We start from the raw sequence: 25,206 nt of genomic DNA, 5'->3' as shown, positions 1-25,206 counted from the left end.
TAAACCTATAACCCCTTTCTCTGCACATCAGTGAACCTGCAACAAGACACAAGACAAAAAAAAAAAATCAACATTTTTAAGCAGTTTTCTTATTCACTCGCAATCCGTTTTAACTCACCACACAGCAAACTGCAGTCAATCTATAAATGTTCCATTTTTATTACAAAGTATGAAAGGCAGAAAATACTGTACCTAATACACAGGAGGCTGAAACTTAAAAAGGTTAAAAAAATTGAATAAAGCTACATAGAAAGCAAGAAATAGCATAAAAGGATGCAACATTCCACTTTCAAGCGGTTTCATAAAAGACTGACTTATTTTACAAAGTTTCAATAATATGGTTCCAAGGTTCGGGTGTTAAAATCCACTGTAACAAAACCTTTTATATTATTTTTCCATAAAAATAATTAAAAAAGGAATACCAGGACACTGCAGTTACTTGTGGCAACAACATGTCCGAGTCTGCCTGATAATGGGATGCTAGGATTCCTTTAGTACAGTATAGTAGCAAAGTTGCAAATCTCAAGCAATACGAAAGAGGGAGGGAAAAAGTGTGCAAACACCTTAAGCTATGCATGACAGCAGTAAAATTGCTATTGCTTTAACATATTTTAGTGAGAACAAGAAATCTGGAATTTCATATGTATGTTTGTACAATCATGCTACAAAGATCACACCTTCAGGAAGTTATCACAATGGGACTTTAAATGGGAACAGCAAAAGGGAATACACATAACAAAATGAACATCTCCTACTTCATTACTAGTAGTAAAAAACCAAAAAACGCTTCGGCTCGACAGATTTAATCATTACATTGTATGCTGCTGGCAACCCAAGTAAAAAAAAAAGTTCCTTTTAAATAGCAGATGCCACAAATTCACATTCACCAGGTTGTCAAAAACAACACACTGCTTCATAGCAGTACTATTTACTGCCGGAGTCTTTTCCGCCTTTGTTTAGCAAGTTCTTTGTGCCTTCATTCGGATTTGCCTGACCAATTACTGTCTCTCACATAGAAGGAAACTTGCATACTTTACAAACAGGAAAACTGAAATTCTAAGAGCTGCTGACTAGTGTGTATGAACGAGAGATGGAACCAGGGCCTGTAGTTTGTTGCGGCTGCAGAACCTTGCAAGAATCAAAAAAAAAAAAACCCCTCAGCATTGTCCTTTATTAGCTTATCTGAAAAGGAAGCCAAGCAGGTCATTTTCCTCACTAGCAAGGAAATTCTAGATTGATGCTTGATATCTGTGAGCCAGAAGAGGCGTTTATCGGGCAGACTAACGGCTGTCCAGAATTCTAACACAGCAGTGTCTAACTTCCTCTTAGAACTGCTCTTGCCTCTATGCTCGGTCTCCAATTGCCAGACAAGCACCCTGGTGGCTGGTGTCTAGTCACATTTGTTACGATTTCACTGCTGGTGAAAGGTTCTGGATCAAAACCAGAGAAAGTGAGATCCTCCGGGCAGTGCAAGTTTCTTCACTCACCGTACCTTTGCCAATGTACCTCAGCTATGAGCTAGAGGGACCGTCTCTAGAGAAATTTGGTTGCCAAGCAAGCATGGAAGTGTGCTGTTTAAGTGCCACCTACTATTAGGTCCGCGGGCTTCCCTGCAGACATTAATAAGGGGGCCCATCTAGAGCCAAATGTACTCCTGCCCATTAGGAATCAGATCTGGAAACAACCTCATTTCATACTGGCCACGGATCAAAGCAATCTCTAGATTGGGATTTGAACCAGTGGCCTTGGAGTGAAAGGCAACTGAAGTAATTCAGAGCTACCTTAACTGTCCCCTGATTGGATAATACTCCCCTTGGGTTTGAAGTGGCAGAACCATTTTGTCTGGCAGTAGTGGGATGACTAACTCTTTCAATACGCTGAGGGAGGTATAAACAATTGTACAGCGCAACTGTGCACCGAGCTGCACCTTGTGATTGATCCATTTCTGCCTGTGCGGCATATACTGAAAGGGTTAAGATAGTCCACACCCAGGAATTTTGACAAGTCAAAGATCTTTGAATTCTGCATCTTAAGTCGCAGAAAGCTGCATCCATTTTCCTGAGTTTATGGAATTGACAAAGCAGACTGCAGAATTCACCTACATCCCATGATTACCATCTACCCAAACCACCTATCATTTCTGCCATATGTTTGAAAGGGCACCTAATTCCAGGCCCCCCGCCCCCACAACTAGGCAATAATAAAAGTACCGAAATGAAGCAAAAAAAAAAAAGTTCTGTTTGGGCAAGAGGCAAAGTCAAGTGCTTGAGAGGCCCCTACTGGATCATACTGTCATCTGAATATAAAGCCTCACAGTTTGCAGAGTTAACAGCATTTTCAAGTGCTCGCATTTTTCATGTTGCTTTTCAGGTGGTTCTGGCGTGAGAGAGGTCACCATGTGCTGCCAGCCAGAGCCACTTTGGAACTGTAACAGTCAGGAAACTCTCATGCTGTATTTAACATTTTATTAATCAGACACAGGGTTCAGAGTCAAACACCAGCCCTAAAGGATTGAGGTAGGAAGGTTATTCCATTCCTAACCCTAACAAAAATATACCTGCTAAAGTTCCATCTAAAGCATGAAAACTAGCGTGCTCAGCTTCCTGAACTTATATTTTAAAACAAAAGTCCAAAAAATGTATGTATATGCCAATACATTAGCATAGACAGTTTCTTAACTGGGATTCGGTTGGAGAAGTGTAGCTTCAGATCAAGCAGATGTGGATTTATCTCATGAATGAATCTATTCTGGTTGCTGACCTTTATTATCCAGTGTTCAAAAAAAGTAATTAGAAGCAATGCAGATGTGTGATCACAACTAAATTTTGAAGGGATCATGAATTTTGACTCTTATGGGAAGCAAGGCTTTAGATAGATACACAAGGCTTTGCTTCCCATAAGTACCCAGGGGGGCTTAAAGTAAGAAACAACCTGCAGTGTCAACCTCTTCTCTTTCTGTACTTTTAGACCACTGAATTTCTTACTCAGATTGTCAAAAAAACCTTGCCTATTAAATCCTAGCACATGGGAAGGACACGTTTAGTTGCAGCAACCTACCACAGTGATTTAATTCAGCAATATACAGATTTAACATACTAAATGCACTGGCTCATCCTCCAGCTAGCTTTTAGAGTCTTGCCTCATCTTTGGGCTGGGAGCAAAAACATGTTACCAACTATCACATGGGCAGCTATCCAGGGCAGTTGAGTTTTTAAAATGCAGCCCAAAGGCTGGAATTAGTTAGCCAGAGAAAGGATACAAAACTAGTGAAGTTGGAGGAGAACCATTGCATTCAAGGAAATTTAGATCAGGAGCTTAATCGCTATAGACAAAGCCACAAATGTTCTGCAAGAAATCTTATAGAGGAAGGCCCCAAGATGAGGTCTCCTCAGTGTACATAACAGAACCACTTCTGCTGGTAACGGAAGCTATGAAGTTGTGTACTCATTTAGTCTCATTTTCACATGCTCTTAATGCTCAATTCTCATTGGTCTAAACTCTGTTCTTAGTCTAGGTGGGATTATATTTTTGGAAAGTTTGAGGAAAATCCCTTTGGCTGTTTCAACTGGATGTTTATTCCCTTTCCTTAACGCAAAAGAACTCTTACTATATCAACTAAAACTTCTCCAAGTGAACTGTCCTCCATGACCATCACTCAGCTGGGTGGGAGGAAGAGTGTGATTTAAAGGTGTTCAGATACCACAGTAATGAGCATAGTATAAGAATCTACAGAGAAGAGTCAATGAGCATGTTCAATACCATTCTGCCTAATACAGCCTATAATGGGGCAGAGAAACCACATAAGCTCAGTGTCTGGCCTGACCATAAACAGTTTGCAGGAAACTATGTTTCTCATTGAAACATGAGCCTGTCAAGATCAGAGAGACCAGAGAAAATGGTGGACAAGAAACAATTAAGATCATGGGATCCACCGTTTTTGATACATTCTTTGTAGTTCTGCAAATACTAAGCTTTCAGCTTGAACATTACGTTGCTATCATTTTTTCCTTCTGAAGACCACAGCTAGAAACAGATATACAGCTACACTGTTAACTCAGCCTTGCAGAAATCGGTCAGCAGCAACTCAACCTTTACCCACGCAATTTACATCAACAGAATAAAACTTCAAAAGCCTAACTGGGACTATTTAAATACTAACATTCTGAAAGTAGTCCCCCCCCGCCCATCTCCCTCAAAACCCTACTTTCCCAAAACATGAAACACAAAACTTATTGCAACGTTATGTGAACACATTTAGTTTGCAGAGTCAGGAAGCAAAAGGTTTACGCTTCTCTCACTGACATTAGCTTGTTTACACTGTGCCTAGTACTTGTATTTAGATACACATGCAAGACTTTCATGTAATATTGTTACAAGTATATCTAAACAAAAGCAATTTACACAATATAAATAAACGTTGCTATGAGAAATGCAACTTTCATTTTCTAACATGCTTGCATATTTAAGTTTAACTTTAAAGGCGCAGCTCTACTTTGAAGAGTGATCAAGTTTAATGTAAAAAGAAAAGGAGTACTTGTGGCACCTTAGAGACTAACAAATTTATTTGAGAAATTTGTTAGTCTCTAAGGTGCCACAAGTACTCCTTTTCTTTTTGTGGATACAGACTAACACGGCTGCTACTCTGAAACAAGTTTAATGTGTAGTTCCACACTTGTGTATCAATGATTTCTGGAGCAAATTCGCTTAAAATACCAGAGATGCATGTGTAAGCTACCTGGCAACCATGCCAGAATCTGAACACCAGTCAGTTCTTTATGGCTCACCCATGAATAAAAATTTTGCAATTTGAACGTAATGAATTTTATTGACAATGCGTGAGACTGAACAGAACGCACCTCATTCTCCCAGAGACACGTTGGCTCTGCTCTGTTAACTGGAGTAAATATCCGTCACTAATGAAAGGTAATCAGATGAATAAGATGTTTTTGTATACTCTGTTTTCTATTTTTTTTTTTTTTTTTAAAAAAGTCACCTGTAGGATAATTTTTGCCTGTTACCACAAACAGGTAAGATTATAATTGAAAAAGGAGACATCTCCATTTTTCAATTTTAATCTGCATTTGACAGCAAGCTGAACATTTAGTTTCATTGACTCCATGTAGCCAGTCTTCCCTGTTTGTCTGGGTCTCAGAACAAGAGGGACAGAGCATTTAAAATAGAAACCTATGGTTGCAAGGACTCTGGAGAGAAGGTGTATGTAACTGAAGCTACTTTAAATTGAAAGCCTAATATTTTTAAAAAAAATAATTTTTGTCTTTTTATGTATGCCGCCGCCTTTGGTTTTCACTCAATATCAAGATTGTCTCTCAAGGTAATGAGTCAGGGTCAGCTGATCTGGATCTTGACCTCATCAGCTCAGTCTGTTACCGTACAAGGTGATGGTTAGACCTCACCACAGTGCTGTGTTCAGTTAGTCACCTTCTCATTTGAAGGGTATTGCAGATAGCTGATCAAAACAAGAAAATGACAATATTCAAACTACCCGCCATGTTAAGACAACAAAAGAATTTTGCTAACCCTCCGCAGCTCTAATCATAAAGCATCATGGTGACAGAGGGCTCGCAGCGCCCACTCTTACCTTTCCACTTCAGAAAGGGAACTTGGATGAAAATAGAAGGCTCCCCCCTCACCATACCTATCCTGGTCCTCTTACAAGAGTTGCAGTACCCAAGAATGACAATTGGAGACCTTGTTTTGGCTCTATTTGAGACACTGGGCAACTTCTTTTAATTTAGACCCAACCCTGTATGTTACTTTAGGAAACTTTCCCTTACGGGACATGATTTGCCTTTGGACAGCAGACCAGCTGTTCTAACTGTTTCTATCACATTCATCCAACAAGATCTGACAGTACAATGCTAATGCTTCTCTCCTTGCTCTTAGGAACAAAAAGCGAGCTCTTCACTTGTTCACTTTGTAGAACTCCCAGGAAGAGGAGCCAAATGCAAAAGAAACTCTAAGGTATAGGTTAGATACAGAATTTTGCTTAGAATTACAGTTGCCCATCAAGTAAGCTAGAAAGTGTGAAACCATTTTATTTGGGTTCAGACAGGAAGCTTTCTAGAGGAATCATTTGACTGGACGTGTCTATCCAAATGCATTACAAGTGACATTTTTTACTAAATGTTTTCAAAAATAGCTCTAGTCATGCTCATAGCATCTTCTCTCTGTGAATCGTATCACCAGTTAAATAATACACCTGTGGGAGACTCAATAATTCACTTACGATCTAACATAAGGCCCACCACAGTAACAACTGCCTCTAGCATCGGTTAAAATGGAAGTACTGTGCGACAAGTAGTGGTACTTCACAGCACCAGGCGATTCTGACCAAATGGTCAGGGGCACATAGCCAAGGCAATAGCTACAGCAACAGGTTTACTGCTAGGAAATCTACAATGATGCTTATGACCCATCATTATCAACAGATCCTGCTTGGGGCTCATGGAAGTGGATCACATCAAAAATAAGAACTGGGGTGAAGAGCCGACTTAATAGAAAACTTAGTCCAATATATAAAAACATACAAATGTTCAAACAGTTTAGGGACAGTAACAGGAATGATTAAAAATTCCTGCAAAGGTGGTGGTTAATATTAATGTCTTTTCTTTCCACCTAGTTTTGCACTTACATCTATCAAACTAATTGGATGTGCTGCCTCTGCTGACTGACAAACACATGGACATATGCAGCAACTTAAAACAGTCATTTAAAGCCTGTAATGCTCATTAACACAGTCAACAAACAGATATACAGAACTTTTTAATTGAGAAAAATATTAAAATCAAAACCCAGAAGGTCCAAGAGGCTGGGTGCATCCCTTTGTTTTCTGAGTCTTGCAGGGACAGCCGACACCTGCCATTAACTCCTGTAACAGTTTCTTGGAACAGTAGATGCAAAGCAACAAAAGATACTGGCCACTTGAAACATGTTTGTTCTTACTTTAGAGGAGAGGGGAAGTTATAAAGCCCTGCCTCAGTTTGGCACAGACCAATAGTGTTACACTCTCAAGATCTCCAGACAGTTGTTGTAGCAGATAGCTATCCAGTCCGGCTGAGTCGATGCCCACTGTACATTGTTGATTTCCCCTTCTGCTGTGTAGGCCAAGATTGGGTCCTCAATGGCACGAGGCATTTGCTGGATATCCCAGATGAGAGCCTGATGGTCATCCGCTACAAACAGGTAAGAAAGAATTAGACTCAATCATCTCGGAAATAGGTACAGGCATATTTACATGGCTAGTTGGAGGGATATAGTCTCAAAAGCAAGCTAAAATACAGAGTGAGAAGTCCAAATGAAAAAAAAAAAAAAACCCAATAAAGCTGGGCAATTCCCAAATATGGAGGAAACAAAGATCACATAAAATGAAACAACTCCACTCCACCATAACCCTGCTCATATATATCTTTAGATCACTACACACCTGTGATACAGTCTCAAGGGAAATGGTGGAAGCACCATCAATAGGCACATTTAAGAACCAGCACTTGGAGAAAGCATTGAATATACAATGGCGGGAACAATCTTGTATTGGCCAAGGGGATGGACTAGATGGAATCTAAGAGACCTTTCCTATCTTTAACTTACATGGTTTTAAGCTTTGTGTCCAAGGAGATCTGCCCAATTTTCTCAGAAAATTAATACCTTTTCTGACCACAGACATGGGTGCCCAGCTCCCACTGACTTAAATGGGAGCCCACACACAGCCAAAACCAAAAGTATGGTCTAATGGATGTTAAGAAGCCATATATTGAACCTCTCTACTGTGGGTACAAATATATTACTTCTTCAGCCAAAAAAGGGCCTGCCACAAAATATTCAGCCAGTAGCAATGCTTAATTCATCAAACGAAAAATGCAGAACTTGAGCACTGTAAGCAACTCTAGCTTTATTACAAGGAGAGAAAACAGCCCTTTGAATAAAGCGGTTAGCTGTTAGCTTTACGTGCATTCCCTAGTGAATTACTCCAACATTCATGACTTAAGACAGGCGTTGCCCACTTCACAGTTCAGACATTGGGACACAGTCCCTCGTTTTCAAGGTGAGACAGCCCAATGCCCAAACTGCTTAAGAGGCAGCAGCTTCTCCGTTTCCCTGGAGAATTTTGGGAAATGGTGGGGGCAATAAAATGAGCACCTATGACACCAGATATATCTAGGACCCGAGCCTTATTTTTTTGCTCCAAGAGCTGGAGAGATTTGAGGTAGTGGAAATGATTGCAGGAGTCCCAGGATAGACATTCATACATTTAGAAAGCTCCTGGGGAACAGGACCAAACAGGGAGGAGCGGAGAAGGAGAACAGATCTCTCCCCATGCTCACCTGCCGTACAGATATGGCAGGAAGAGTGAGGCGCCCAAGCAATGCCATTCACACATGCTCTGTGGTTGTTTAACCTGGCAACAGGTGTGCAGGGAACTCTGACGTCTAAAATCACCACCTTCAGAAGGAAAAGTAAAAATGTTTATTCATTTGTTTCCTGAAGAAAAAAAAAAACCAAAGACATTTTGGCAGAATGTTATAGACACACTGTCTCTAAAGACACACACGACTGACCAAAAGCGGTTTTACAATATCTGCTTGCCAAGGAATTTTGAAAGCAGCTAGAGAATCACTCTGTACATCTTGTGTAACATGTAACACAGGCAGAGGGAATCATGAAGTTACAATTTCATGGAGAAGTACTGGTGATGTTGAACTAAAGAAAAATCTACAGTGCCTTTTGAAGTCACTGGAGCAAGATGGAACTTAAGAGTATCCTCTTAGAGGCATAAGGACCAGTCTCAAAATCAGCTACAGGTTAAAAGGAGCCTTTCAAGACCTACAGCTGCATATTACAGATGCAAATAAGTATGCAGACATATGAAATCAAGTCAGCTTTTATAAAAGTGTTAATATTGAAATTCAGCAAGTATGAACTTCAATACATTTGGAAAATGAACAGTGTACAATGCAGTGAACAACTCCATAGAATAACTCATTACAATATTTTTCTCAGAAACTGGGCTTCTTGCAATCCATATCTATAGCCCTCTCCCAGATACCAAATATTAAGCACTTATGTAGTGCTCTTCTCCTTCAAAGTGCTTTACAAGCACTGACTAATCAGTAAGCTCATCTAAAAAGTCCAACTGCTGAAGCTTATAGGGCAAACGGTCAGTGCCTCACCTCCATACCATCCATGGCCATTGTTGCAAGATAGTTGGGATCCTGCTTGTTCCAGCAGAGACGCAGCAATGGATGGTGCTGTGGATCCTCATAGATAATGGTGCTGTGCTCCAGATGACGAAGGTCAAACATCCGCACCGAGCCATCTGCGCCAACTGACGCAAACATGTCTCTCCCGCCACCCGCGCGGCTAAATGCAATGTCATACACCTGCTCAGTGATAGGGGAGATAAGAACATGGCATTATTTTAACATTCATTTTGGCTCCCATTTCTTCACTTTCAAGGAATGTGCCCTATTCATTCCTCCTCCTCCTCCTCCCAGTTAGTGTTTGCAAACACAAGAACAGCACACATCCATGTCAAACTAGTGACAGCACTGCTCTCTAGGCAGTTTGGGATGGGAGCATGCTAGGAGTGCTCATCACACAGCTACAGCAGCTGTGCCAGCTTCTTCAGTATCTACATCTGGGCCTTTCCCTCTCCAATAAAAATATCACCATTACATGGCTGGACTGCACGTGCTATATATACTTATTCACGGAGAAACATACAAAAAGTCTTAAGATTCAGTGTGGCACCAGTTTATTACCAGATATGTTCTCTGTCTGGGGAATGCACTAAGAGGGCTTTTCCATCTAAATAGTGTGTCATCACTAACTATTTAGTCTGTCAGGCATTTGATTTTACTAGGGAATTGCAATGATTATATAGCAAATACCACAGATATCTTGGTGTAGAATATAAAATTGCGCCTACTGGCCAATGATGCAGTTAGAGATGGAAGCGATATAGCCTCTTCCCTAGCTCAGAATATAGTCCCCCTGAGAAATGACAATTTAGATGTACATACATTTTTAAAGACCTCTAAAAAAAAAATGATCAGTTCTAATTTCTATCCTCCAAGGCCTCTGCAGTAGGAGTCTAGATACTAATGCAACTTAACTTTAATAGTGGAGAGAAGAGAAAGCTTTACTACTAAAATCAGCTTTTTTGGGGAAGTGTCGCAGAAACAAAGGTGTATTATGGGACAAAGGGTCGTACAGGTTTTGTCTAGAGTCTAGAAAGACCTTCATCCCAAATACATGCCAAGATGACTTTGGAACATGCATATTTTAAATAAAAAACCAAAACATTTTTTACGGTATGACATGTCATTCAGTTTTTGGGAACGCTTGGGGAAGAAAGTTGTGGGGGTGGGGAAAAGAGGTTGGTAGGAACTTTGTTGGGGAACATAGGCTTCAAGTCTAAATAAAACTACTACAGACTCTAGTAATGCTCCCTGAAGTAAAGGGGCAGAAAGTCCCAGGGGATGCAGAAGCCTTTCCTTTCTCCTGCACCCTACCAAAATGCTCATAGAGGCTTTCTCAGAAAGGGATAGGTAGTAAAGAATCCCTGCTCCACTCCCTCATAAATGGAGCCAGGGAGCAAAATTTATTTTATTTAAACTAGGCAGTTATAAACATTTTTCTAAGAGTAACAGCCGTGTTAGTCTGTATTCGCAAAAAGAAAAGGAGTACTTGTGGCACCTTAGAGACTAACCAATTTATTTGAGCATGAGCTTTCGTGAGCTACAGCTCACTTCATCGTACTGAAGTGAGCTGTAGCTCACGAAAGCTCATGCTCAAATAAATTGGTTAGTCTCTAAGGTGCCACAAGTACTCCTTTTCATTTTTCTAAGACTTATTCTATTATACAGGCCTGATCCTACAAACCCTTAATTGAATGAGAAAGAGTCTGATATGACTGTCCTAAGTATAAAAGGAACAAAGAAGGAAAGTCTAGAGGCTGCTGTCACTACAGGGTGATTTGGGTGCCTTAACTGTATGTTTCCATGTTTTGCTATCTTTAGATTTCTGAAAGACAGAAAGACAGACAGAAAGAAAGAAATTATTAAAAAAGTTTTCCCACCCGTCAATTACTAATTAGCCTCTCAACTTTAAACTGGAGTTAAATTTATAAAATATTGCCAGACAAAACTTAATACAAATTAGAACAAAACAGCAAGCATATGCTGCAGGTCCACCGTCTAAAATGAGTAAAAGCGAGTATGTAGAATTTTCAGACTACAAGCAACTTAATTTTAGACATATGTAATATAGAATCCAGGTCTTTTCTAAATCCTCAGATTTTTCTGGAGAAAATGGGAGTTATGTTCATTCTATAGGCCTTTAACAGGTGTAATGCAGACAACCGTATGAATTAGAAAAAGAAAGAGCAATATCATCACCTCTTTGTCATGTGCAATAAGCTGGGTCTTGACATGGCCCGATACCAGATTTACTCTTCCCAATACCTGCCCAGTCTCCAGACCCCAGATGGTACAGGTTGTGTCAATGCTAGAGGTACCTGAAACAAAGAGTGTCTGTTAATGGTGGTATTAACATAGATCTGCAGAAATGTCATCTTATCACTTATGAGACTAGTCTCAGATGTGCTTTGAGATCTCTGGGTGAAGAGAACTCTGCATGAGCAAAGTATTAGGATTAAAATGTTTGACATGCCTGAATTAAACTATGGATCACAGGCTGGATCTGGCCAACACAATGTGTGTGTGGCCCACATGACTCAGGTTGTGCAGAAATTTTTAAGCCAAGTCTCTAGCCCTCATAGCTGTAGAGAAAGCCTTCCAAAGATGAACCAAGCATAAAGTGATAACATGTCTGCCTGAGTGTCCAGACAGCCTGACTCAGTGGGGTGAACTCCCCTGCCCTATACAAAACTAACTGGAACATCAGCTCTAAAACCCAACAAGGGTGGTAGTGAGGCCCTTCATGGGTAGGAATTCCTGCAAAAGAGGAAACACAGGAATAAATGTTACACTACAGAAAGGATGTATTGCCCCCTTGATCTCTGTTCAAACTTCACCCTGATGTTAGTGGAGGTCTTGACTATGGATCAAGGGGAGTACATACCATTCTGGATTCATACCACACCCGACAGATTATAATTAAACAATGCTCCAAATGAGAGTGACGCCTGGTTTAACTCCTGCGGCTGCAGAGGTATTTCACTGTAACAAACGTGGTGCAATGGTACCTGTGGGGCAATGTTCTGTCCAACATCTTCAGCTACAGTCAAATGGCTGAACTCAGCCAGAAGAGTCTGTGTATAAATTTAACACTAACAAAACGTGTCAATCCGACAGACCTGAAGACTGAAACCCTCTATTCAACATATAGGCCGAGCACAAGCAGGAGCAGGGGAACATCACCAACCCACGTGCACAACCCTGACCTGAAGACACCTCCTCCAAGAGGAGAGAAAGAGTTCAGTCTCCACGGGCTACGCTTTTGTGACATTTACGGCTGCAGGTTTTTTGTGATGTAGAAATCTGGCCTCTGAACACCCATGAGCTGGTAGTAAGTTCTCGTCACTACTCACCTGGGCTAGATTCAAAATGGTCAATTTTATATTGAGTATTTAATGTGTCAGCAGTCTTACCAAGAAGATAAGGATCCACTTCATTCCAATCAAACGACGTTAACGGGGCACAAAAATCAGAATTCTTATTATTGTTCAACAAGCACTCCAGTCGGGTCTCAGTTTCACCCACCTTCAGGAAGAAATTAAATACACAATAACTGCCTTATTGAATGGCCTGGCTGCAAAATCCAAGATGTGTCCCATAGAGCATAGGCTTTCAGAACTTCAAGTCTTAACTGCGTTTGACATTGGTTTCTTCCATAAATATCTTATCTATTGTGAAGAGCTTTCAAACTGTTTGAACTACAACTGAGAAAGCTACATATGCTCTCCCCTAACAAGTTTCTGTAACAACAGCAACTACTGAGCCTTGCCATCACATTTAATAAGCTACTTTCATAATTCTGACACTCCTAGAATTCTCAAGATACCTCACAGCCATTGTATTGTTATTCAGAGAGGGTTCTACGTTACTTTGAGAATGTAGGTAAAAGAACAAATTACTGCATTGGCTTTTAATTATGGGTCCTCCCCCTGGACAATATTGGTGAGCATAATGCTAGAGATAAATGTGCCTCAAAAGAAATGGGACTGGGAGAGAAGGGGATCAAAATGCAATGCAGTTAACGGCACATACGTAGCCCTTTTCGAGAGGCTATTTACTTACTCTCCACACACGCAGGTAATCACCGCTGGTTGCCAACAGGTCTGGATATACTCCCTTGGTGTCAGGAATCCACATGAGCTTTGTAGTAGGATATGGGTGATCAAAGGTGTTTCTGCAAATGAACTCTGAGCTCTCCTCATCTAAACCAACAAGCTGGACCTGTAAGAAAATGTCTATCCATTAAAAACGAGCTTTTCTGCTTAGCAAAATAACCATGTATATAACAGTATTAAGAAAACATGTACAGAGTGTTGCATTTTAAATGCTATATTAGCAGTTAAGAGTCTATTAATGATATACCAAAACAAACTCCAGTGTTCATCCTGACAAGCTGCAAGATACCTCCCTCTTTCACCTTCTCAAAATTTTAAGGAATACAATCTGTGGTAGGACATGAAAGATCTACTGTTAAACACTACAAAAAGAAAAGGAGGACTTGTGGCACCTTAGAGACTAACAAATTTATTGGTCTCTAAGGTGCCACAAGTCCTCCTTTTCTTTTTGCGGATACAGACTAACACGGCTGCTATTCTGAAACCTGCTAAATACTAGTCATTGATCTACACCACCACTATATTTTGCACTTCTCTAGTACTTGCCAACCAAGTATCTCAAAAATGCTTTTAGAGGAGTTAAAACCAAACCACTCAGCTCCTTCCGAGGTACAAAAGTATTAACTAATTTCATTTTATAGAAGGAGAAATTGGGGCACAGACGTGAAGTGAGTTACAAAGTCATAACCAGAACACAGATCTGTCCCCCAAAAGATGGAAGCTATTTCTTCTCTTCCACCTATGCTGCTTTCAGATATACATTTTTTAGTCTGTTAACTTAAAAAAAAAAAAAGGAAACATGCCCAGTTTTCCCACATATAAACCTCGCAGACTGCTTCATGGTTTCAGTAGATGCATATGCATTACAGAAGCCTCTTTTCTAAGCATATGGTTTTAGCAAGATAAGTGAATGAAAGTGGCATGCTAGGGTGCCATATTTCTTCTCTTTAAATGACTTTAAATCAGTTTCCAATTCAAAAGATCCACCCCAGGTCTCCAACAGCAAAGTGCTTAAAAATCATAGCAGACGGTGCAACACAAGTGACAAAGTAAGAGTGACAGTTTTACAAATGGGTTAAGACCTGGAAGAAGTAGTCAAACTCTGATTTTTCTGCTCCTTTATATCAAAGATTTGTAGCATGGTGGCATATGAAATTTAGTATTAACAAGCACAAAATAAGGCACAAAGTGTGGAATAATTTGAACTTCTCAAACACTTCACTGCATTCTAAATTAGACTCTGTCTACACTGCACACCTTGCAGCCGCACTGTTGTAAGGTGCACAGTGTAGCCGTTCTATCGCCGGGAAAGCTCTCTCCTGGCAACAAAATAAAACCACCTCCAACAAGGGGCAGTAGCTTCGTCGCCAGGAGGTGGCTCCCGCTGACAAAGCCCTGTCCACACCAGCTCTTTTTGTTGTTCAAACTTATGTCCTTCAGGGGGGTGTTTTTTCACACCCCGAGCCACAAAAGCTTTAACAATGGAAGTCCCAGGGTAGACAAAGACTTAGATATAACACGGGGGGAAATCCTGGGTATTTTTGTGGCCTGCTCAATTAAAGTCTCTGCTCGGGCCTCATCCTCCATGGGCCAGAGGGGAATGCCACAGCTAATCAGGGCCCTGCTGGCTTAGATGAAAGGAGCTGCCTGGCCTTAGCCATTCAGCTCCTGGCTGGGACCAGAGGGGGCAAGAAAGGGTGCTGCTCTCTGGAAAAAGGAGCTTGAGGGTATATCCAGAGTTTGTTTTCTGGCTGCACTTTGCACAGCTCATTTTGCAGAGAGAATCTAAGAACCTTAACCCTGAGATTAGGGTGAACCTAAAGGGGCCAGGTAGCAAGAGGCCCAAGGAAGAGACAGCAATGAATTGAAAAAAGCCATATATTGCTGTTTATAGGGTCCATCAGCTGGAACCTGGAGTAGTGAGTGGGCCAGAGTTCCCCTACCAGCCACAGGTAAAGTATAAACCCCAAGAAGTGATGGAGCTTATTTGGGAGCCTGAACAAAGGGCCGAATTAAAGGCCGCAGAGCCAGGACTGAAGACCCTACTGAGGGCAAATAGACTGTTTATTGGACTCTAATACCCCAGAAGGGGTTTGTGACGGGGTGTTTGCCCTACAACTAGCCCATAACCCTAGGGAGGCTGTGCAACAGGCAGCCAAGTGGAGAAGGGCTGCGAGGAGCAGCCAATCAAGGCCAGGCAGGCCCAAATAAGAAGGGCCACAGGGCAGAGCAGGTCAGTCACTCCCTGGAGCTGGGAGGACTGGCTGCCTTGCAGGCAGAGGGCAGCTAGCACCTTGGACAGAGCAGTGCTGGGCAGGATTAGGGGAGCAAGAGTGAGCTCCCAGCTGACTGCTGGCATGCTGAGACCCCGAGACAAGGGCGGAGAAGGTGCTGGGGCTGCGTGAAAGTGGCCCAGAGAAGTAGACTGTGAGGTTAGAGGGGATGCAGCATGCAGATGCCATCTACAGAGTCCCTGGGCTGAGAACTGGAGTAGTGGGTGGGCCTGGGTCCCCTTCTTACCCCAATTGCCACTGAGGAAGTGGCTAGACAGTGGACTGCTGTTCCCTGGAAGGGGAGAGAACCGAGTGAGACACAGACAGAGGGCTGTGTCCTGAAGAGGACACCACAGTCGTTGTGGTGACATGGGTCCAGGAGCAGAGGTGACAGTGGGTGAGACACCACCAGAAGAGGAGGCACTGGCTAGCAGAGCTGATCCCCTGGACATCCAGCAGGAGGCACTGCAGTGATGAGTTGCACCCTGTTGCAGGGTTTATTTGGACTTTGTGCCTTGGCTGGAGTGTCAAGCCACAGAAGGCCCATCAAGGTCAGTCAGCAATCTGCTGGAGGCATCCGGGTGAGAGGACTGTAACACCATGCTCAGCCACAAATAGGCACTCAAACAGGAGCGTCCCCCTTCAGTTCCTCTCAGTTCTTTCCCATTTCCTTCCAGCTCTCAGGCAGCGAGAAGGCTTACTACAATAACTTTTCTCCGGAGAGCATTCTGTGCCAAAAAAGTAAAAATTCTGCAAATTTTATTTGTCAAATAAATGTGGAGGCTCCAGCATAGCATTGGGGAGCAGAGGCCACTGGCTGCACAGAGGTGGGAGATCACTCTACAGTTTCCCCCGGGACATGGACTCAGTGAAAAGGCTGCATCCAACTCTGATACAGCACAAGCACCCTCCGTGTCAGGTGCACCAGGTGTGGGCAGGCAGGCTCAGCCCAGCAGGATCCAAGCATGGAGAGGCTTAGTGAGGGGGATCCAGGTGTGGGTTGAGAGGGTTCTGTGTGGGACCATCTGGGTGTGGGCTGCTCAGCAGGATACGGGTGCAGAGGAGATCTGGATGTAAAGGGGCTTGTTAGGGGGTTCTGGATGCAACAGTAATTGGACGTTGCAGGGGGTTCCAGGTGAAGACGGTTAGGGCTCAGCAGAGGGTGGGGGTCCTGGGAGTGAGGAGGGAGGGATAGAGCTCGGCAGTGGTGTCTGCGTGTGTGTGTGTGTGGGGGAGGGGGGGTGGTAGGATGCTGGAGGAGTAGGACTCAGTGGGGTGGTGATCCAGGTGCAGCTGGTTGGGGCACAGCAGGGTGGGGATCTGGGTGTGGGTGACTCATTGGGGTGGTCTGGGGGAGTGGGGCTTGTCAGGGGTTCTGTGTGTGGGGTGGGGGGTGAGGCTCTGCAGGAGGGTCTGGATGGATAGTGGATTGGGGAACAGCTCCCTATACAGTGATCCCTCCCCTTGCAGCTGAGTGATGGGTGCAGGAAGTGGGGGGCAAGGGAGAGTTTGCAGAGCTTCCTGCAGCTGGGGGAGAAATACGCGGGTGGGTCTGACCTACCCCTGGATGCCATGCAGGGGAAGAGGAAGTCCTGTCCTCCCCAGCCCAGCCAGGACTAGTGCTGAGCCCAGTACAGCGTAGGAGCCACCAGCCAGGTCTTCCCCAGTCCCGCCCCCTGCCCTTCAGTTATTTACCTTTCTGCGGCTGCCCTGGGCACCCAAAACATACTGCTGGGGAAGGCTGCATGACTGCTCTTGTGGCTTCCCTTTGCTTCCCCGTCAGTCATTTTTCTTCGGGGAAGCAAAGAAATCTATGTGGGACGTAAATTCTGCACATGCACAGTGGTGCAGAATTCCCCCAGGAGTAATAGTTGTATATTTGCCATGGCAGCCTATGCTCTCAAACACAGTTACTGAACACAAAAACTTTCTTAATGCAACATTAAGCTTGCACTGCTAAAAATGAAGTAATCACGAAATAAGAGCTAAGATTCTTACAGCACAGCTAGCTTGGCCACACTGCACCTATTCGCTATAACACCACTGACTTAGACTCTGAATACGTTCTACGGATGGCATACCAGAGATCACTTATTCACTGACGCTTCAAAAACTCCCACACCCCAATCTGGGTCTATGCTGGTTATGTGCTATGTATGCATCTTGTGAACCTTGTAACTGATACTTGTAACTTCTCATAACTTAAGTCTGACCCCAGATGTAAAATACCTTCCTCCTTAATTTGTATAAATTTGATTTTAAACATTAGCTTTAATAAAAATTGTATGTGAAATATATTAAAGTTTCACATGCTATGGACAAGTTCCTGTTCAAATCTAAAATTAGCTTCAGAAATGAAACTGACTTAACATGTAAAGAAGAAGAAAATTTTATTTTTCTCCATCCCAGGAGTAAGTGTCCCCCCTCTAAGCTGGTTTAAGACCTTCAAGTGCTTGAACTACTTAGATCAGTGAGCACTTTAGATGCAATGCATGGATATACAGTGCAAAGTTTTTTATTGCATATAAGCAAAAAGCCAACTTCTATTTGTAACTTAATATCCACTTTTTTCAAACTTGATTATAGACAGTTCTCAATCAATACTATTTACCTGCCAAAGGTAACTATTCAGCTATTTGAGTTGTGAGAGAGAGTGTCATTACTTTTGTTTTACCATTGTTTAATTGAGCAACTGTAGGGATTTTGCCCAAGCTCCCACATCTTAACCCTCCCAACCCCCAGATGTCACACACTGAAAAACTTCTGCCTCAAAATATGAATTTTCCAAAGAAAGTTATGAGTAAAGGAAGATAAAATGGCAAGACAACTTGTCCCTAACTGAATGAATCATTGCCAAATTAATTCAAAGGGATTTACACAGACATATGACAAAGTTATTTCTGGCTTAGAACTAATCTGAAACAGACAAACATTGTTACAATAAAAAGAGCATCTTGCTACTCCAGAAGGCAGACTCCTATCGGAGTATTCAGACCCTCCCTCTTCTGAATGCTTCCAGGTCTCTCACCTGATTAGTTATACCAAGGTCTTGTTTGCCAGACACGCACAATGGTCTTAACAGAATAGAAAGATACTTTTTTAATCTTTTAAAGTATAAACACAGTAGAACCTCAGAGTTATGAAGACCTTGGGAATGGAGGTTGTATATAACTCTGAAATGTTCGTAACTCTGAACAAAACATTATGGTTCTTTCAAAAGTTTACAACTGAACATTGACTTAATACAGGTTTGAAACTTTACTATGAAGAAAAATGCTGCTTTACTTTTTTTAATAGTTTACATTTAACAGAGAACTGTACTTGCTTTTTTGGGGGGTCTGCTGCCTGATTGTGTACTTCTGGTTCCAAATGACATGTGGGGTGAACTGGTAAGTTCGTAACTGTGGTGATCATAACTCTGAGGTTCTACTGTACATGCTGCAGGGAGAGTATGAATTGATGCGGACAATCTGGCTTAGGTTACTGACCAGTATTTCAGTTTTAGCCTTTGGTTTAGATTTCAAAGAAGATTGTGATAAGACAACTCAGCAGATCTATTGCTTCAAATCAGCATTTCCTAGACTTGAAAACTGAGCTTCCCCTTCAAGAAAATGTAAACAATCCATCCCTCTTCAACCCTGCCAAGTGCTGTTAAAGGCTTAGCCCCAGATGACTGGAGACAGATTGTGCCATTTTCACAGCAGTGCTTCCTTTCTTATAAGCAGTGCTGCCTAGTGGCTAGAGCACTAGACTAACTCAGGAGACTGGAGTTCTATTCCTGGCTCAGCCACTGGGCTTGCCCAAGGTCACCCAGCAGGCATTTCACCTATGCCTCAGTTTCCCCATCTGTAAAATGGGGATGATATTAACTGCTTTGAGATCTGATGAAAAGTGTTCTAAAATGTAGGTATTATATGCTTTGAGTAATAAGAGTTTACAGTGGGGACATTTGCATCTGAGTCTGTACCCACTGAAACAAATGGGGCAATTCACAACTTGATTATTGTATCAAACCCCCTGCAAACTCAGATGGCTAGGACTACAGTTAACCTTGAAAGTGTGACTGAAATGTCTCTTTACAACTTTGACAGCTAAAAATCTTGTTTTTAAAAAAAGTGAAAGCTGAGACTGTGGAGAAAAATTAAGAGTCCTATCTGCCCCCCTGGTTAATCATTCATGCCTCTCATTTGTAAACAGTGCCTTAAACGAATCCAGAAATATATTGGGTTAAGAATGTGGCAGTCTACCAGAGTGGAGGAACACCACTAAGTAACCAAGTGACAGCTCACACCACTGCTTCCTACTGGTTTCCAGTCTGAACCTGAATTGTTCACCTACAAAGCCCTAAATGATTTGGGACATTGCAATAAGCTAAGCTCCCTGGGTCCAAAATAGCTCATGTCTGTTGGCCTTCACAGCCTGCTACAAGAAGTGCACCTATTCCTGTGAACTGCTACAGATGGTGGGGCTTGAACCGCCTCAGGTAGGGACATTATGAATTAGGTTTTATAGGGGGTTATATTATGTTGTCTGTCAAGGTTGGGGGGAAAACTGCAGTTGTATTATTGGTTTTGTATCTTGCATCAGGAATGCCCTTTTGGAAGAAATCCAAACCAATACATATCAGATAAGAATCTGTCCTGCTTTCATCCACTGCACTACCCTCACAGTAGGCAGTTCTGCTGTAATGAATGTGAGGAGCATTGAATCTTTTTAAAAGCACGACTTATTTTTCTTGGAAATAAGGAAGAGACAGGAATACCAGCGTGATTTTAGGAAATCTACCTTCCTAAAAATAGTAACAAAATGGATGATATTCATTACAATGTTGATTTGTAATGCATTAGAAACACAGGGGAAGCAGAGACGTCAATGTTCTCCAAAACAAGGGGAATACAATTGAGAAAAATATTGTTTTGAAACTTCTAAGAAGCTTTAAAGTTTATGTATATGAAATGTCACATTAGTTTTAATTTTTTCTTTAAATGCTGCTGACTGTACCTCTTTTTTTTTTTTTAAAGTTATTAGGCTCCCTTATGTGATTGACATGTAAGTTTGCCAGCTGAGATAAGGCACATGTAGGATGACAGTTTTCATACCTGCCCTATAAAGCTATCCTCCTCCTGTCCCTGAAACTAATCAGTTATCAAACCAAGAGCTGTCATGTACTTTACAGCTTTACTTTACTTTATTAGAAAGCTCCATTTAATACACTTAAATAAGTTCTCTCATAATACCCATAAATAGATATGGACTAGATCTGAAAGAGCCACTTTTCAACTAGCATGGCCCCAATATAGTTAGCTAGCATCTGCATCACTGGAGGACAAACGTCCCTCCATTTTCCTAAATGTTTCCTTGCCACATTCAGCAAACTGGATTATATCATCATCACAAGAGTCTCAGTGGGGTAGCAACCACCACATCCCAGTGCTGGTAGGTTTTGTTTGCAATCAAGAGTGCAGAGGTGCGTATCTTTGCTGTGCATGGTCTCCAAGTACAGCAGACACTACCAACACTCTAATCAATAGAGCCACCAATACGCTTAGCAATAGCTACAATTTTATTTAATGAAATCTACAATCTCCCTGCCTCCATTAGGTATCTTTTTACATGGGTGACTATCGATATTCGTTAGCACCATGCGACTGAAAACCTATACGTGATGTAAACAAGTCTGGCAGTGTTTGATCAAGATCCCTTTTGAGGAACAGCCAAATGTGAAATCTGAAGGTCTTGTTTCAATTTTTACAAGACTGAAGAAAATATATATTTTATTTCTACAGCAATATCGGGCAAACAAATTTGCACCCCACTCATCATGCCTATTTTCAGTTCTACAGGTAAGTCTCGCACTCTCCAGTACTCAGAGGGAATGGAAAACAATGGGACAGATCCGGGGCCACAATAGCCCACTTGGGAATATCCCCAGGACAAAGGTAAGGCTACCAAATGTTAGAGCTGCTTTAGAAGTGGCCCAGACAGCAAAAGCCTGGGCTGCACTGGGGGTGGGGTGGGGTGTGTTCAACGAAGATACACAATTTCAGCTACGCTGTTCGCGTAGCTGAAGTTGAAGTATCTTAGTTCAACTTACCTGGCCGTCCTCACGGCGGCGAGTTGACCGCGGCGGCTCCCCTGTCAGCTCCGCTTACTCCTCTTGCCAGTGGAGTACAGGCATCGATTCAGGGATCGATTTATCACGTCTCGACGAGACACGATAAATCAATCTCTGATAGATAGATCACTATCCGGTGGGTAGTGAATATGTACCCAAAGACAACTTCGTATCCCCCAACCCCCAGTCACAGCACAGAACCTTGCCCATGGTCTTTGAACTCATCCTACCACTTCTAGTCCAATCCCTGTTTCAGTTTCTTATTTTAGGTCCTTTGCATATGTAGTGCTAGAACATCATATTTACAATAGATTGTTACCTTACATCATGCATACAGCTAGAGGGTGCAGCTGCCTTTTTTAATCAAATGCTTTGGATTTAATTAGGAGACCATTGTTCTTTTAGCCGATCTCAGATTTTGGTCAGTTTGATGGTATTGAGAGGGTTGTGTCCGATCACTGACGGAGTATCAGAAGATAAGCATATTGAGACAGTTCTGGTAAAGCAGAAGCCATTGAAAACTCACCCTTTGCCAACCACAAATACAAAATTACCTTAGAATCATACTAAAGTACTGGGTTAACACTGGTATCTCAGATACCTCACCATGGAAAATTGTTGGCAAATGCTGACAATGGCTGTCGTATTTTTCAGGGAGTGTTTTCCCCTTTGTCATATAAAGCTTTAACTTTCAGATGTTTCTGAATTAGCCACCATAAGGGGCTTCCAAAGAGTGTTAGTGTTTCCCTTCACCCCCCCACCCCCCACCCAAAGAACTCAAACCAGATAACTGGAGCTGTAGCTCACGAAAGCTCATGCTCAAATAAAGTGGTTAGTCTCTAAGGTGCCACAAGTACTCCTTTTCTTTTTGGATTTAAATAGTCTTTCAAAAAAAAAAAAATCTTTGGGTTGAAACCAAGCTGGAAAGTTTCAGGCCAAGAGAATTTTTGGAGGAAATTGCAATTGTCATTACATTCATTCATTCTCTGCCACTATGACAAACAGCAAGTCTCTCTCGACCCAAAAATGAGCATTAACCCAACACAACTTAGTTTGTTTTCCCTACTACCACCCCACAAGAGATGCAAGTTTCTCTTATCACCTGCTATTACAACACCTATTATTGTAACTGAAACACACTTTTCAGTCCATTCAACAGCACTCCGTATAGTCAGTTTTCTCCCATTTGTATGGGTCTTTCACACAGAAATGGGAGATTTAAATGGGAAAATACAATTGTAAAATGACAAAAGTTGGCATGGGAATGCACGGGAGAGCATAGTGCCATAAGATATTTTTAACAAATGAATGATTTTCAAGTTGACAGTCCCAGTGCCATTTGCGCTCCCATGGCCCCCACATAACTCACCAACTGTGAGTGAGACACACATACAGCCTGCTGGTTAAAACGACTACACATCACAATGGGATAGCACTTTAGATGACCAGAGCACTACGGAGACAAGAATTTAGCCACAGCAGACAACGCCAGCCCAGCCCCAAAATTGCCCACACCTTGTTACATTTCTCCACAAAGTTGTAAGCCATCCCACTCCCTCCACCAACTCTGTTGTAGTCTTCCCTGCTTGGAGGCTTCCCATTATACAGCTCCACAAAAGGACTATGCACCCTGACCCCCCAGGCTGGCTTATCTAAGAGGGATATTCATACAAAACAGCGGAAGTTATAGCACTTATAAGCTTGTTGCCTAGTAATAAAACACAGTGCCGGTAAGAGTGATTACATGGGCTGCTCCTGGAAGTGAGGTCTCTTATTTAAATCTGGAGAGGGCATACAGCAGCTATAGCACACCTTATGAGGAAGAGAGAAAGGAGATTCCTCTCCTAAAGGTCCACCAGAGAAGAGTCGGAGAAAGAGATTGCAGGGGGGAAACCTTCATGCATCCTGCAAAACCCTTCCCACAGCAATGAAACCTTCAGAAGCAAGGCCCCACCAGGCATTTTTAACATGAAGCCATCAGTGTTTCATACCACTGAAAGCTGACCCCAGCCCAAACATCCCAGTGCTGGGGAAAGAGGAGGGGTTTCCACCTACTACCCTAGGAAATGCCTCACAAAAAACTCTGTGACCAGAGTGTGACGGCCGCCCTTAACCCTGCCCCCCCGGGGCCTCCCCGCCATCCCCTTGCCCTGCCCTTAACCCTGCCCCCCGGGGCCTCCCCGCCATCCCCTTGCCCTGCCCTTAACCCTGCCCCCCGGGGCCTCCCCGCCATCCCCTTGCCCTGCCCTTAACCCTGCCCCCCGGGGCCTCCCCGCCATCCCCTTGCCCTGCCCTTAACCCTGCCCCCCGGGGCCTCCCCGCCATCCCCTTGCCCTGCCCTACCCTTAACTCTGCCTCTAGGGCCTCCCCGCCATCCCCTTGCCCTGCCCTACCCTTAACTCTGCCCCTAGGGCCTCCCCGCCATCCCCTTGCCCTGCCCTGCCCTACCCTTAACTCTGCCCTCGGGGCCTCCCCGCCATCCCCTTGCCCTGCCCTACCCTTAACTCTGCCCTCGGGGCCTCCCCGCCATCCCCTTGCCCTACCCTACCCTACCCTCTGCTCCCCGGGCCTCCCCGCCATCCCCTTGCCCTACCCTACCCTACCCTACCCTCTGCTCCCCGGGCCTCCCCGCCATCCCCTTGCCCTACCCTACCCTACCCTCTGCCCCCAGGGCCTCCCCGCCATCCCCTTGCCCTACCCTACCCTACCCTCTGCCCCCAGGGCCTCCCCGCCATCCCCTTGCCCTACCCTACCCTACCCTCTGCCCCCAGGGCCTCCCCGCCATCCCCTTGCCCTACCCTACCCTACACTCTGCCCCCAGGGCCTCCCCGCCATCCCCTTGCCCTACCCTACCCTTAACTCTGCCCTCGGGGCCTCCCCGCCACCCCCCGCCCTACCCTTAACTCTGCCCCCGGGGCCCCGCGATCCCCCCACCCTTCTGCGTCCCGTCCCCGGCGGCGAGCCCGCCCCCCACGCACCTTGTTGTTGTACTCCTCCACGAAGCTGCCGAGCGCCAGGCGGAAGCGCTTGTCGGGCCGGACGCTCCAGTTCATGGCGTACACGGTCCAGGGCGCCTCGTACTTGTAGATCTCCTTCCGCTTCCCGTGCAGCGACATGGCGGGGCCGGGGGGCGCGCGCCGGGGCCGCGGGGGGCAAGGGCCCAGCCGAGGCGGCGCGCGGGCGGCGGGGGGGGGGGTGTCTCGGTCCGAGCGAGGCCTACGGAAACCGGGGGCTGCGGGCACAGAGGGGCCGGGCGGGGGAAGCGGGTGGAGGGCGCAGCCGGCTCCCGGTCCCGGCTCCCAAACCCGGAGACGCTGCGCGCCGCGGCGGAGGCCGTTTGGGATTCGGCCCCTCACACAACAGGAGCGGAAACCACGCGGGCCGGCCCGCCCGCTGCGCGTCCGTTGGCTGAGTCGACTGCCACTCAGGGCGTCCCGGACCGCCGTTGGGTGGGAAACCTGCCAGTCAGAAGCGTTCCGGTCTCT

General features: G+C 43.9%; 1 protein-coding gene across 1 annotated transcript; it reads right to left on the bottom strand.

Moving 5' to 3' along the window:
* Positions 1–135: 135 nt before the first annotated feature.
* DCAF7 (DDB1 and CUL4 associated factor 7) lies at positions 136–24,900 on the bottom strand. The gene is made up of 7 exons (XM_084615528.1): positions 24,700–24,900; positions 13,281–13,439; positions 12,632–12,743; positions 11,418–11,536; positions 9,189–9,398; positions 8,343–8,460; positions 136–7,193 (listed from the first exon to the last, which is right to left on the bottom strand). The coding sequence occupies exons 1-7, from the start codon at positions 24,835–24,837 to the stop codon at positions 7,021–7,023; spliced, it is 1,029 nt and encodes a 342-aa protein (XP_084471654.1). The 5' UTR covers positions 24,838–24,900; the 3' UTR covers positions 136–7,020.
* Positions 24,901–25,206: the final 306 nt, after the last annotated feature.

This window comes from Lepidochelys olivacea, assembly GCF_965140295.1.
Source record: "Lepidochelys olivacea isolate rLepOli2 genome assembly, chromosome: 27".
NCBI classification, from domain to species: domain Eukaryota; kingdom Metazoa; phylum Chordata; order Testudines; family Cheloniidae; genus Lepidochelys; species Lepidochelys olivacea.
This window is presented reverse-complemented; position numbering and strand designations above follow the sequence as displayed.

Excerpts from the sequence above, each read along its gene's own strand:
- DCAF7 (XM_084615528.1), bottom strand. The coding sequence starts at position 24,837 with ATGTCGCTGCACGGGAAGCGGAAGGAGATCTACAAGTACGAGGCGCCC. Across the intron at positions 11,537-12,631 it reads AGTGGATCCTTATCTTCTTG|GTACCTCTAGCATTGACACA; the intron begins GTAAGACTGCTG and ends TCTTTGTTTCAG. Across the intron at positions 7,194-8,342 it reads CTGCCATATCTGTACGGCAG|CGGATGACCATCAGGCTCTC; the intron begins GTGAGCATGGGG and ends ACCTGTTTGTAG.